General features: G+C 32.3%; 1 protein-coding gene across 1 annotated transcript; it reads right to left on the bottom strand.

The window, feature by feature from the left end:
• Positions 1–2,840: 2,840 nt before the first annotated feature.
• Positions 2,841–7,355, bottom strand: LOC130974276 (protein argonaute 2-like). The gene is made up of 3 exons (XM_057899077.1): positions 6,709–7,355; positions 5,452–6,628; positions 2,841–4,616 (listed from the first exon to the last, which is right to left on the bottom strand). Exons 1-3 carry the CDS (start codon positions 7,010–7,012, stop codon positions 3,140–3,142), a joined length of 2,958 nt encoding a protein of 985 aa, XP_057755060.1. The 5' UTR covers positions 7,013–7,355; the 3' UTR covers positions 2,841–3,139.
• Positions 7,356–12,843: the final 5,488 nt, after the last annotated feature.

The following is a 12,843-nucleotide window of genomic DNA, read 5'->3' as shown; positions in this document are numbered from 1 at the left end:
TCAAGGACATGAAACTTTAGCTGGCTCAGGTCAATATTTTTCCTCTCTATATGATCCTATATAAAATCAACAATAGCCATTAAATAGACTAAAGCTTCCATTATCAACATTGGCAATAGGTATGAATCATATTGCAAAAATGAAAAACCATTATATGTAACCAACAAATATTATAAAGGCAATACCTTCACGCGACCTGGAGTGCCAACAACAATATCAACGCCTCTCCTAAGCTTACTCTCCTGAGTCTGGTATGGAGCCCCACCATATATAAACAGCAAGAACTCAATCCCATTGCACCACCATAAACTTCAAAATCAGCATACACCTAATCAAAGAACATCTGAAGCCTAGGTGTCAAACAAATATACACTATAGAGTAGAACGATAGCTTTATACTGACCTTTTGTAGTCCAAGAGGGGGACGAAGAGAAGCGTCGCGATCAGGCAGAGGGAACGGTGGCGTTAGATTCGTTGACGGCAGACCACAGACAACGCAAAGAAGACGCGGCGTTCAGAGATGAGTATGGTGCGACACAGGTCCACACGGGCGTGCGGATGTCCGGCGGCCAGGCGACGGCGACGGGGAGCTCCTAGTCGACGACTGACGCTCGACGGTAGCACGAGGGAGGCGCGGGACGATGGCAGCAGCAAACACCAAGCTTGAAGGAAACACTCCAATCGTGCGGGAAGACCGGTTGGGTAGCGCCGACGGCTCAGGTTACAGCGGATTTCATGGGGGTTGGTTCTCTAGCGTCGGAGATGGGGCTCTCTTCGGTGGCTGCTTGGTCAAATTGGGGGAGGGGGTTTCTACTAGATCAACAGGAGAGGGAGGATTATATGAATGAGGTACAACAAAGGAAAAATCCTAATTTCATTCAAATTTAAAATTTGAAATAAATAAATAATAATTAATTATTTTAATTATCATTTGATTTTAATTACAAAATTATCCTCATTGTACACATTGTAGAGCAATTATATTGGCTCCTCATACTTTTCCATTTTTTAAAGGTCTAATAAAAAAAACTTTTTCTATGACCTAAGTTACTAAAAATAGATATTTTTAAAAATCTAATAAAAAAATTCATCTATCTTTTTATATTTTTGCTGCATTTTTTCTTATCTCTTTCAATTTCGTTCGTGTCCTTTCTTTTCCTTTAATCCTTCCTTCTAATTTTCTTATCATAAGTTTCACGCAATTCGCCGTGTTCCTAGTCTTATTCCATTCAAGGATCTTATCATTGGAGATAATGTTCAGGTGTAGCATATTTACTCACCGTATCAATCAAACACAGGTTCCAGTAGTGTTTCTTAGTTTTAGGGGAAAAAAATAATTTCATTTCAATATTTAAAAAAAAAAATACAGTCAATATTATTATATTAGTCAACTTAAAATTTAAATTTATAATTTAAAATTTATAATTTAGGATTTAAAATTTAAAATAATTAATTGATTGATATTAGTTGAAAAAAATTAATTATCTAATATTACTTATATTTTTCTATCAATAGGAAATTTATGCTTGATCATTTTAATTCACCTTATAATGCTCACTTCCTATTTCGCTACTTGGTTATTGACTCTAGCTAGCTAGCTACTCAATAGTGATTGAGAGAGGTTGTTAGCAAACTCTCTTTTTTCTAAATTGTTATAATTTGAAATACAATTTAAACTAATTTAATTTGTAAATTTATTTTTTTTTGGGTTTAAATTATATTGGTTTAGTCGTCTTTTACAAAATAAAATTTTAAATTTTTAATATTAAAAAATAAAGAACTAATTTAAGTTCACAAAATGATTTAAAAAAGTATTTTAATGCTTTTACGAAAGCATATTTCTAATAATAATTAATCAACAAAATAACTAAACATATTATAGTAAAATAATTAAATTTATTTATATTAATATAAATAAATCAAATTTATTTATATTAGTCTAATAAAAAAAATTTTAAAATGCGAAATATGTATTTTCATACAAAGTAATTGATTGATAGCTGATTTTATAACATGATTATATATTGGTACATTATACTTTTGCTTAAATTATTATTAGAGGGCTATGAGATTATACGCAAAATTATGATACATACATAGGATTTTTTTTTCTGCCAAGTTAGTTTTTGCCTTATTAAATTATACTAATTCGAAAATATTCGGTAATCAAGGAATTTAGCTCAAATATGTCCAAACTTTTCATATATCTATTTAGTTGAATGAGTAACATTAACATATAATTATATAGAAAAAGTATAGGATATCAATATATTATCTATTAATTTATTGTTAATAATAATTAATTATTTAACTCTTTACGAACTTGAATATTTAACTTTACAATTATTATCTAATAATCAGCCATATTGCACCTTGCACGTAATAATATTTCTTTGTTTTCCAAAATATAACGTATTTAGAATCATGCGCACACATACATGCCCAAACATATATAGGTGAAAAGAGACCCATTATCGAGGAGGTGAAGCTAGCTATAATAATATAATAATAAATAAATTAAAGAATTTTAATGTGTCTTAGCTTAGCTTATATAAAATCTGAAAGCTAAGGGCTTTCCTCTTATTCATCCTTTTCATCTTCACTTCATGAGAGCTTTAGGTCTAGGTTGCGTGCCACGTTCTCGTTGGTGATTTGTAATCCTTGTTTAAACCAAAAGAAAAAAAAAATTAAACCATACTCAGATTATTTTTAACACCATAGCTTAACCACGTTTCATTAATTTATGGGTCACATTCACGATTTTGTATAATGTTCATTGTATGTATGAATCCCAAATAATCAAAATAGTAAATTTCACAGTTCTGTGCTAAACAAACAACTTACAATAAACAATGCACAATTCACAATATAGGAAAGTATAAGATCCTGCAGTGAAAACTTAATACAGAGACAATCATTAAGCGAAAACTAAACTTGACATTAGTGTCTATACCCATTATTTTGTTAACTAAATAAGTATTTTTATCATCTCCAAATATTTTCCTCCTCTCAGATTGCCATATATCTGACATGAAAACATTGTAACTGTAAATCTAAATGTTGATCTAACTGACAATGAGATTCCTCTGTGCATTGTTGTACGGAATGAATACTCTTTAGATAACATTATAAAGACCCTTTAGATGAAGAACATTATATTTTCCAGATCAGAATGCAGCTTGTAGAAGTCCATATCATTCGAATTTGAAGTAGCTGAAGAAACGGATGAAGAAGCCAAAGGTGATGATGAAGAAGATGTAGCTGAATACGGAGATTGCATCCCAATCTTTGCTTCATAGTATTGTCGTCCTCTGTATGCAGCAAGGTCAGCATAGTACACCGGAGGGACTAAAGACACAGGTTTCGTGCACCGCGCAAACGTAAAGCACATGTCATATATCAGTTCCTGGAGTTTATCTGACGTGAAATCGTGCTCATCCCACAAGACATGGTAATGAGTGGGCTTGCTTGTTCCCAAGCTTCCATGGTGACTAACCAGATAAAAGTCAAACTCAAAGGGGTGGATGATGACTGTATCCACTACTGTTCCAGGCAACACATTGCCGCGAGTAGCAGACGACGTCTCATTATCAGGAGGAGAAGGGAAGAGTCGAGTCTGGTGTCGCTTTTGTGCCACAATAAGAGTAATGGTTGGGGAGTAATTTGCACGTTCAAATGTCCTCTTCAAATCCTGAAGCTCTTCACCAAGAACCATCTGAAATTGACTTTCACTGACCCCATCACGGAAGATAACAATCTTTTCAGGCTTGGCTCCATTCAGCCTTTCATAACATGAAACAAGCTCAAGGCAAACTTCTCCAAAGTTCAAAATCTTCTCAGTTCGATGCTCTTGAGCGCAAACTCGAGCAGCATAGCGGTTTGCAGCCGGCCAATTAACAGTGGCAACCACAGCAGCCATTGATGGACTATTTGCATCTCTGGAAGCCGGATGATTTACATCAGCCCCGATAAACATAACATGACCATCGCCCTCAAAGTGAGGAAGCCTATTAATAAGCTCCACATTGCTGCCTCCAATTTTCGCATTGATCTTGAGAGCAAGATTAGTAAGATATTGATCTTTTGCAGAATTAGTATTACCCGACAAGCAGCACTGTGTCACAATGCCGACCTTGGTCTCAGCAATCCACTTGAGGCACTTGTAACCTGGATCTTTGTAGGCCATTACACACAGAAGAAATTGCAGCCGGCATCTACATTTTCTGAAAACCTCATCATTAATCTTTTCAAGTAAGTCAGAAAGCTGATTATAGTTGCCAAGTTTCAACATGTCTGTTTTTTCTATCCAAACTGGCTCCTTCATGATGATGCCAAATTTATCGTACTTCTCAATAAGCTTAGAAATGAATCTTTGACCGCTAAAGATACATCTACTGCGGAAGGTGAAATCAAGAATGCCCCAACACTCAACTGGCTTACCTTCAAACATTGACTTCTCAACTAAATTCCATTGGCACTTCTCTGGAGTCAATGCCATCTGGATAGTCCTGCCACTTGGATCGCTAAGCTTCAGTTTTGGGGGTCCAAGTACACGGCCAGTCACTGTTGTCATAGCATTGCTGACATTCATTTCAAAATTTTCAACGATACCACCCCTGTGAAATAAGATTTTATTAGTTGTTTGTGCCCGGTAAATTGGGAAAATAAAGTGACAATCATAAAGATATATTAAAGATAGCATGACATTTTGGAATGTAAGCATTTGTTTTAAGTTATAGCAGTCCTTCAAGAGGCCCCCTCATATTAAGTTGATTTGACTTTATAAAAGCAAAAAGCACAGGTTCTTTAAGAATCCAACTTCTTGAAGAATACATAGCAAGAAGGAAGACAGTAGTAAATGAAGAGCAAAACACCCATTATATCAACAGTAAGATTCGATATTTATATCAACAAAACTAAGCAAGTATTTATGTATATGAAAATGAAAGCAGGTAAGTAGTCATCCCATAGATCCTAGACCACTGAATGGAACCTGAACTAATAATCACATAAAGAATAGTGAAAAGTCTCAAAGGATATGTGCATTTTCTATACCATTCAACTCATATCTAGCAAGATAATATTGATCATGCATAAAAAAAAATTATAGAAGCACAAGTTTTAATATATAATTAACAGACAAAGCGAGATTACAGTCCATTATGCATGGACTTTTCAAAATTGATAATTCAACCCAAAAAAATAGTTTGATGGCACTTTCATTTTTCAGCATGCAAATCAAAACGCATTATCATCTCCCTAAGAATCTCACAAAAGCAAACCCTTGTACCAGTGAAGTTAAGGCTTAAAGCTATTAAAGACATGCTAATGGTTACAAATACAATGCAGCATTGTCACTCGATACTTAAAATCAACAAGAGGTTAAATTATGTAAACCAAACAATTCAAGTTTCAACAAACAGCATAATCATGAAATCATAGTCCACTTACCCACAGGGTCCACATCTTGAATTCACCATCTCCTGTATTGCAGCTTGCCTCACTCTCGGTGGAGGCAGGCACATATCTTTCAAATTCTTCGCAGCATCCGTACTCAAATACTCTTTGGGATACCTCTGACCCTCAACCAAGACACAAAGTTCCATTGGCACATAGTTGGTCTTGTTACCTCCAAAATCCAATGCAGGGATGTCCTTGTACCTGATATCAATCTGATACCTATCGTGGAAGTAGCCAACAAGGTTAAGCTGCCCAGTGGGGTTCCCCTGTGCATCCATGGTAGGGAAAGTGATTTGTCGCGTGTCCTTGCCAGTTAATCGAGCAACTGTGTACTTCTGTTTGGTCCTCCGGTGGGTGACATGAACCTTCAAACCAATTAGCACATTTTCAACATGTTTTCTGTACCTTCCGAATTCGCGCAAATTGAAACCGGTAATCTGTTGATGAAGGAAATCCAGCACTGGCATTTTTTTCTTGAAAGACAAAACCGAATAATCCAAGCACAATGACAGTCCTTGACGGGTTGGTTTGAGACTATGCTGAAACCCTCCAACAGCAATCACACCAGGCTGAAGATTCGTCTCTCTAAATTTCGGGTTCATTGGGTAGAAGCAGCGACCAACCGGAACAGTACATTTTGTTGGATTCTCCTTGAAGACCACATCCACACCCTGCAAGATCACTCTGGGGATTGACAATGCCCTGCCTCTGATGTAATCCTCCAACCTACTCATCTCAAGAATGTTGACTAGAGTCAACGTCACGTTGAATCCTGTGGGCCTCTCGTCCTCTCCCTTGGACACTTCCACCACAAAAGCCTCTTCGGGCAAACTAACCTTGCTAAAAATGTTCTTCTCACCATCGTAGGCAGTCATCCCTAGCGGCAGCTCCGGATGGTCAAGGAACAACTTGTCACGGATCAATGACAGTTCGGTCTTTGATATCCTCCTCGGTGGACGGCCTGGTTGTGGCGGCGATTGGGGACTCACATCGACATTGTAGTGCATGATCCTGCTCTTTGGGTTGAATTTCACTGGAAAATGGTTCACCTGAAGAGTCTTGATCCTAACCGCCACCGTGCCACCGGCGTCGGGCCTCTGAATGGGTGAGATCGTTTCATTGGAGTCTGAAGACGTTCCAATCGTTCCCATTCCGGCAACCGGAACAACTGCATATAATACCAACATAACTTGGTTACTTGAAGATGAATGTAGATTAAATTATTTTAAAATTATTTACTAAAATCACCTTTTTGAGAGGGAGGAGGAGGGTTTGACGGAGGGGAAACGAGACTTGGAGGTGCGGTTCCGCTGCCGGTTGCGGTAGATGTGCCCCCGGAGATGGTGTTCTGCTGCCTTGGCTGCCACTGTGGTGGTGGTGGTTGCGGATAAAATCCTCTGCCGGCGGTGCCTCTTCCTCCGCCACTGTCAGCCGGTTGCCGTGGGAGTTGGGAAAAGTTTCTTCCTCTTGCTCTTCCTCTCATGCGGCCTCCTCTTCCGTCACCTCTGGCGTTGCCACCACCACGTCTCTGATTATAACCGCCTCTGTCCATGTTGTGGTGGTGTTCAAATTGGAGAAATGGGGAGCGAAATGAAAACACTTAAAACAATAAAAGTTTATAAAACAAAACTAAGCAACGTCCAAAGTTCAACCTACACTCTCACTACTCGGTTTGGATCGTGGAAATGAGAGTCGGTATATAGTGCAGGGGAAATGACGGGAATGTCCCCCGTGAGAGTGACATGGAAGAAAATTCCAGAAGGTTCGATGTGAACTAGAGGTGTTAGAGTGAAAGAGCGAGGAAATGACGGACTTATTGAAGGAGGTTTTCACTTTTCAGCAATGAGTGGGGGAGCCAATGGAAAATGAGGGATGACCACTTTGTCAGTTGTCACCACTCCTCAGTCCTCCCTTCTCCATCTCAAACCGACACCATCACGTTCCTGCGATTCAAACTTTCCCATCTTTTCTTTCTTAATATTAATTTATTATTTGAAAAAGTATAAATAGATAATAAAAATACTAAATAATGTGAATGGTAGATATATTAAATATTTATTTTATTATTAGTGATTATTTTAATATTAAAATTTAAATAAATAATTTAAAAATATAATATATTTTTATTTAATTAATAATTATTTATATTATTTAAAATAATTATTGTTTATCTAATATTTTTTATTTATTTTTAGTCTTCATTGATTGACTTTCTCTTGTCATTTACCACCGGTTACTACAATTACAATGAGGTCAAAGTAAATGACAAATTAATTTCGTAACCCTTGGATGTATGATGGAGGTCAAAGTAATCAAAGAAGTGCAATAGGAAAAAACGCGGCAATTCTTTCCCTCTTTTGGTTTTCTGGGAGAACGCGGCAACTAAAGGTACCGTTGCTATAAGCAGACAAGTTGGGCCAGGCCCAAAGTCTCTGAGGCCTTCTCAGAAATGAGAGTTGCAAATGTATTGGAGACTGTACTGGGCTCTTTTAATTAAATAAACACTAAGAAAATTTATTTTCCAAAATGCCCATAAATTTAAAGTTGTGCCAAAATACAAAGGGTCTATTTCACATGAACCGCCCATCAAATAAATTTCAACTCCACTTTACAGAGGCGCCCTTGAAATGGCACGTCTGATGCAGCCCCCCACGAATGAATTTGACCAACTTCGTATTGGAATTTTTTTAAAATTTCTTAACCCAAAAATTATTCATATTAAATTATTAAAAAATATTTAAATGTAGATATAAATTATAATTGGAAGAATTTTAATTTGTATTTTTTCAATTTTTTTCAACCAAAAATTTTTTGTATTCTTAGATGATTGAATTATAATTTTTGTGATAGAAAAAGAATTATTAAGCTTTGATATATTAAGGATCGAAATTTAAAGGAACTATTTATATTTGAGATGGCACTTGTTAAATCCTAAAACTCAAATAAAAAATAATATTTAAATTTCAAAAGATAATATATCTAAAATCCAAAAAATAATTATCTAAAGTCCAAAAAATAATATCTGATTTTATTCTCATTTAATTTCAAATCAAAGGTAACTATGACTTATTCAATTTAGCATTTATAACAATAAATGAGATTATCTTTATATAAGTCATTTAATTTAAAATAGTATCATTTGTGATTGTAATTGATATATGTATTACCCACAAATAAATTAGAAAATTAAATAATTTGCTAACAATCTCTCACTTGGACTATACATATATTCTTTCTTGATATAATCACATTTTATAAACTTTATGCGCGCATCTGAATACTATTTCCCTTATTATTTTAACAATCTAATCTGTCTCATATATTAGATATGAAACTACCGCAACTTTTATCACATTAAGTGCTGACGGATCCAAAAAACAAGAATTAGGACTTAGAGCACGAAAAAAAAAATGTTACAATGGTTAAATAGTCCATCGTGTGTATTAACGGATGCACATGTCGACAACTATCAACTATCCGACCAGTACATGAACTAGTACGTTGGTAAATTTAGTGATCACCTACGACTATCTAAGCATGCTGAGCAAAAATAACAACCATAATGAGAGCAACCACCTCAATAAGAACAACCACCTCAGCCTCGACAAGAACAACCACAATATCCGCAACTATATACATATCCACCGTATCCAAACCTACCACATCCACAACCATATTCATACTCACCACAATATTTATACCCATAATAATAATAATAATAATAATAATAATAATAATAATAATAATAATAATTTTTAATAATAATAACAAAATTATTTGAATTCAAGAAATTTTGATGCATATATGGCATAAAGATTCAAGGTATGCATAAATAATAGCTATTTAAATAGATGTTGACTCGATAGTGTGTCAGTAACATTTGTCACATCTCTCTCAATTGATATATCATCTTCTTTCACATCTTCAATTGAACTAACAATTTAATAATTACCTTTAAATTTATCGCTTTTAGTATTATAACCCATCCAGTTTATGTTAGGTTCTGAAAAATCAGCATATTTAATTTTCTCGAGTTCACATATAACTCGATAAGAGAGGCTTTCGCTCTAGTTTGATGGTAGATCGAAAGCATTCCTTGCATACTAGCTTCATCAATCACATGTATTATTTGAAATTGAATGAAACCACCGAATACCAGCACAGATTGCATGTCCAAAATATTTCACTCTCACTAGCACTTGATGATTTACACTTTGAGAAAGTACACTCTAAATCCTTCGTATCAAAAGAGGAACAACAATAAGACATGATTTCTCACATAAAAAATTCATGCCCTCATATATATCATGTAAAATTTAACTATTGTAATATTTTTTTAAACTAATATAACCCTCCATTTAATACATTCGATACATTTACCCACAAATTTTTTCACTCAACATATATAGAATAAACTACTAAATAATTTTCAAAATCTGAAACGAAGAATAATTTTGTGTTATTCACTTCTACTCTCTCAACAATGTATTTTCAGCATAACACTAGAATTCCTTTTATAATTAATTTTATATTTTTTTATTCGTGTCAGTACAAAATGTCAATATTATTTTAACCAATTTTAACTTTTAAATTCGTATAACAGGCAAAACATCACTACCATTTTTTATTTTTTATTAAAAAAAAAACATTCACAAAACGGTGTTACCATTTTCTAATTGTAAAATTTTAAAATAATTATTTAATTATAAAACAGTGCTCCCATTTTGATTTTAAATGATTAAAAAATTTTAGACACTACAACACGGCGGTGCCATTTTGTGTGTTCCAATATTAAAGCTTTTTTTCATAGTATTGTGTAACTCACGCATAGAAAAATAATGAAAAACAATCACTCATCCCCCTGCAATATTAAAAAAAAACTCAACCGTATGTTGAATTCTTTTATATTTTTTAATTTTCTTTTTGTATGAATATTTATTTCACTTTAGGGTAAATTACCAAAAGTGTTTTTTAATTATCAACACACTAATAGAAGTATCTTCTAAATTTATTAATGATAAAAATACTTTTGAAATATTTTAAAATACAACAATAATACTAAAACATTTAAATGACAAATAATTTTATATTTAGTAAGTCATTTGTGCATTTGATACAAAATTTTGTGAAAATATTTAAATAAATATTTAAAAATTGCATAAAAAAATAGCCAAAATTTGATCTTTTGATTTTTTTTAAATATTTTTAGTCATTTACATAAAAATGCAAAACATATCTATTTAGTGTAAAACTATCAAACTTTAAGAATAAAAATATCTTTTTTATTTTATTTTATTTTATTTTTTTTGTAAAATTGTATCAAAATTTAATATTACAATTTTTTGAAATATATATTTAACGGCTAAATACTTTTGTCGCATTTAAAAAAAATTGTAGGTATTTTTATCATAATAATTTTGGAGATATTTTTCAACAAATTAAAAATTTGAGCCGATTGGAATATAAAGTAATTTGCAGGGCCTAAGCCCATACACAACACAAAAGATTCTCCCCAACTGGATGAATAGGCTAGTTTTGACACTGACTATGTTCTTCTTCCTCCTCCATCTAGCGTGAAACTTCGTCAAAAACCAATTATATGTCATGGCCACCAACATATACACTTGACCAGTATTGGTGGCTATGATTCTTGATCGAACTTCTGAACAATTCAATCAATATTTTTCGTAATTCTAAATTCTTTATTAGAATAAGTGATTTTTCGATTGCCAATACTTCCACCATAATTTTTTTTTTTTTTTTTGCTATCTCTGACCACCAAATTTAAGGAATTCCTTCTTATTTAAATTTTTAATTTTTGTTTAATTATTTTGTGAGTTAACTATTAAATTAGTACCCGATTTAAACGCTAACAAAAGTGTCTCTGAACATGTTTTTAACAAAACAGTTTTTGAATTATTTGAAAATGTGATAAAAATAAGCAATAAATATTATATTTTTTGTAAGTGACAAAATATTTTGTATTTAGCAAGTGATTTATTAATTTGATCCGAATTTTTGTGAAAATATTTTAGTAAATATTTAGAAAGTCTAAAAAATTATTTGGAGCAAAATTTAATCTCTAAATTTTTTTATTATTTTTCAAAAAAATTTAATCATTCACAATAATTTTTTTTTAAATTCACTTTACATAAAATTGTCAAAATTTAAAGATAATTTTTTTAATGATGTTGGTAAAAAATTACATTAAAATATTATCTATAAAGTCTTTTTCTAAAATATATATTTAATATCTATTTTTTTGTCGCATTTTTAAATATCTCAAAAACTTATTTATCGATAATATCTTTTAAAGTTATTTTTGTCATTGTTATGAACTTTTAGATACTATTCTAATAGTTTACTCTTATTTTGTTGAAATTAGTTTTAAGAAAGATTGTTTTGATGATAGTTAACTGTGGATTTGGTTCTTTACTTGAAATATTAGTTGTTTAGTTTTTACTTTTTAACTATCTAAATCTCCCATATAAGATATTTTTTTTTGGTAGTGGTCTTTTAACAACCAATTCACAAATGAAGTTACTTTCCCGGTGGGAATATACTACACATGTGTTCTAAACCTTTTCTCAAACTATCTCAACCTGCATGCCACAATTTAACTCTTTCTTTCTCATTTTAGATAAATGAACATCACTCTCTTCTTTTCAATGTGATCTCGGCGTCTCTCTTTTTCACCTACTCCATCTCTAAATTTTTGTTCTTATTGATTGGTTATGTAAAGTGGTTTTAAGGTAAATTCTATACTTATTATACATAGAAAAAAAAAATCATAAAAAGATAATAGAGTAAACTATTATTTATATTCACAAAAATATGAAAATAATGTTGTATATATAAAAGATAAGTTTTAATAGATAAAACTATCTAAAATTAAAAAACTATCTAAAATTCTCAAACTATTCATTCTAACTTAACCTAGCTCTAAACTCCCAACTACAATTCTAATCTTATCTCACCTCACCTCAATTTCTAACCATTTAGTGTGTTTAGTTTAGCCTTTGGACCATGAAAAATATGTTCAAATGTATGCTTTAATTTTTGGTTTGGTTATTTTTAATTTTTTTTTTCTTTGGACGCACATGATTTCAAATTTTGAACTCACGTTTATGTAAAGTTAAAAATTTTAACTTATACGTTTACACTTCTCTAGTTGAAATAAGTAATAAAAAATTATAATTTAAAATTTTTGCTTTTTTATTTTATCAATCTTATCCTTTATTGTCTTCTTTACAAAGAGGCACAAATAATAATGTACTTTAAAAATTATTAATCTACTATAAAGAATAAATTAAATAAAAAAACCATAAAATAATAATAGAATTATAAATAATAAAAAATTATAATCTAAAATAGTATTAAAAT

This window comes from Arachis stenosperma, chromosome 4 (genome assembly GCF_014773155.1).
Source record: "Arachis stenosperma cultivar V10309 chromosome 4, arast.V10309.gnm1.PFL2, whole genome shotgun sequence".
Classification (NCBI taxonomy): Eukaryota; Viridiplantae; Streptophyta; class Magnoliopsida; order Fabales; family Fabaceae; genus Arachis; species Arachis stenosperma.
The sequence above is the reverse complement of the archived record's forward strand: the minus strand, read 5'-3'. Positions and strand labels throughout refer to the sequence as shown.

What these genes read in the sequence shown, in the direction of transcription:
- LOC130974276 (XM_057899077.1), bottom strand. Translation starts at nt 7,012, where the DNA reads ATGGACAGAGGCGGTTATAATCAGAGACGTGGTGGTGGCAACGCCAGA. An exon ending in TCCTCCTCCCTCTCAAAAAG is followed by an intron (nt 6,629 to 6,708) that starts GTGATTTTAGTA and finishes TATTATATGCAG; the next exon opens with TTGTTCCGGTTGCCGGAATG. An exon ending in TCAAGATGTGGACCCTGTGG is followed by an intron (nt 4,617 to 5,451) that starts GTAAGTGGACTA and finishes CTTATTTCACAG; the next exon opens with GGGTGGTATCGTTGAAAATT.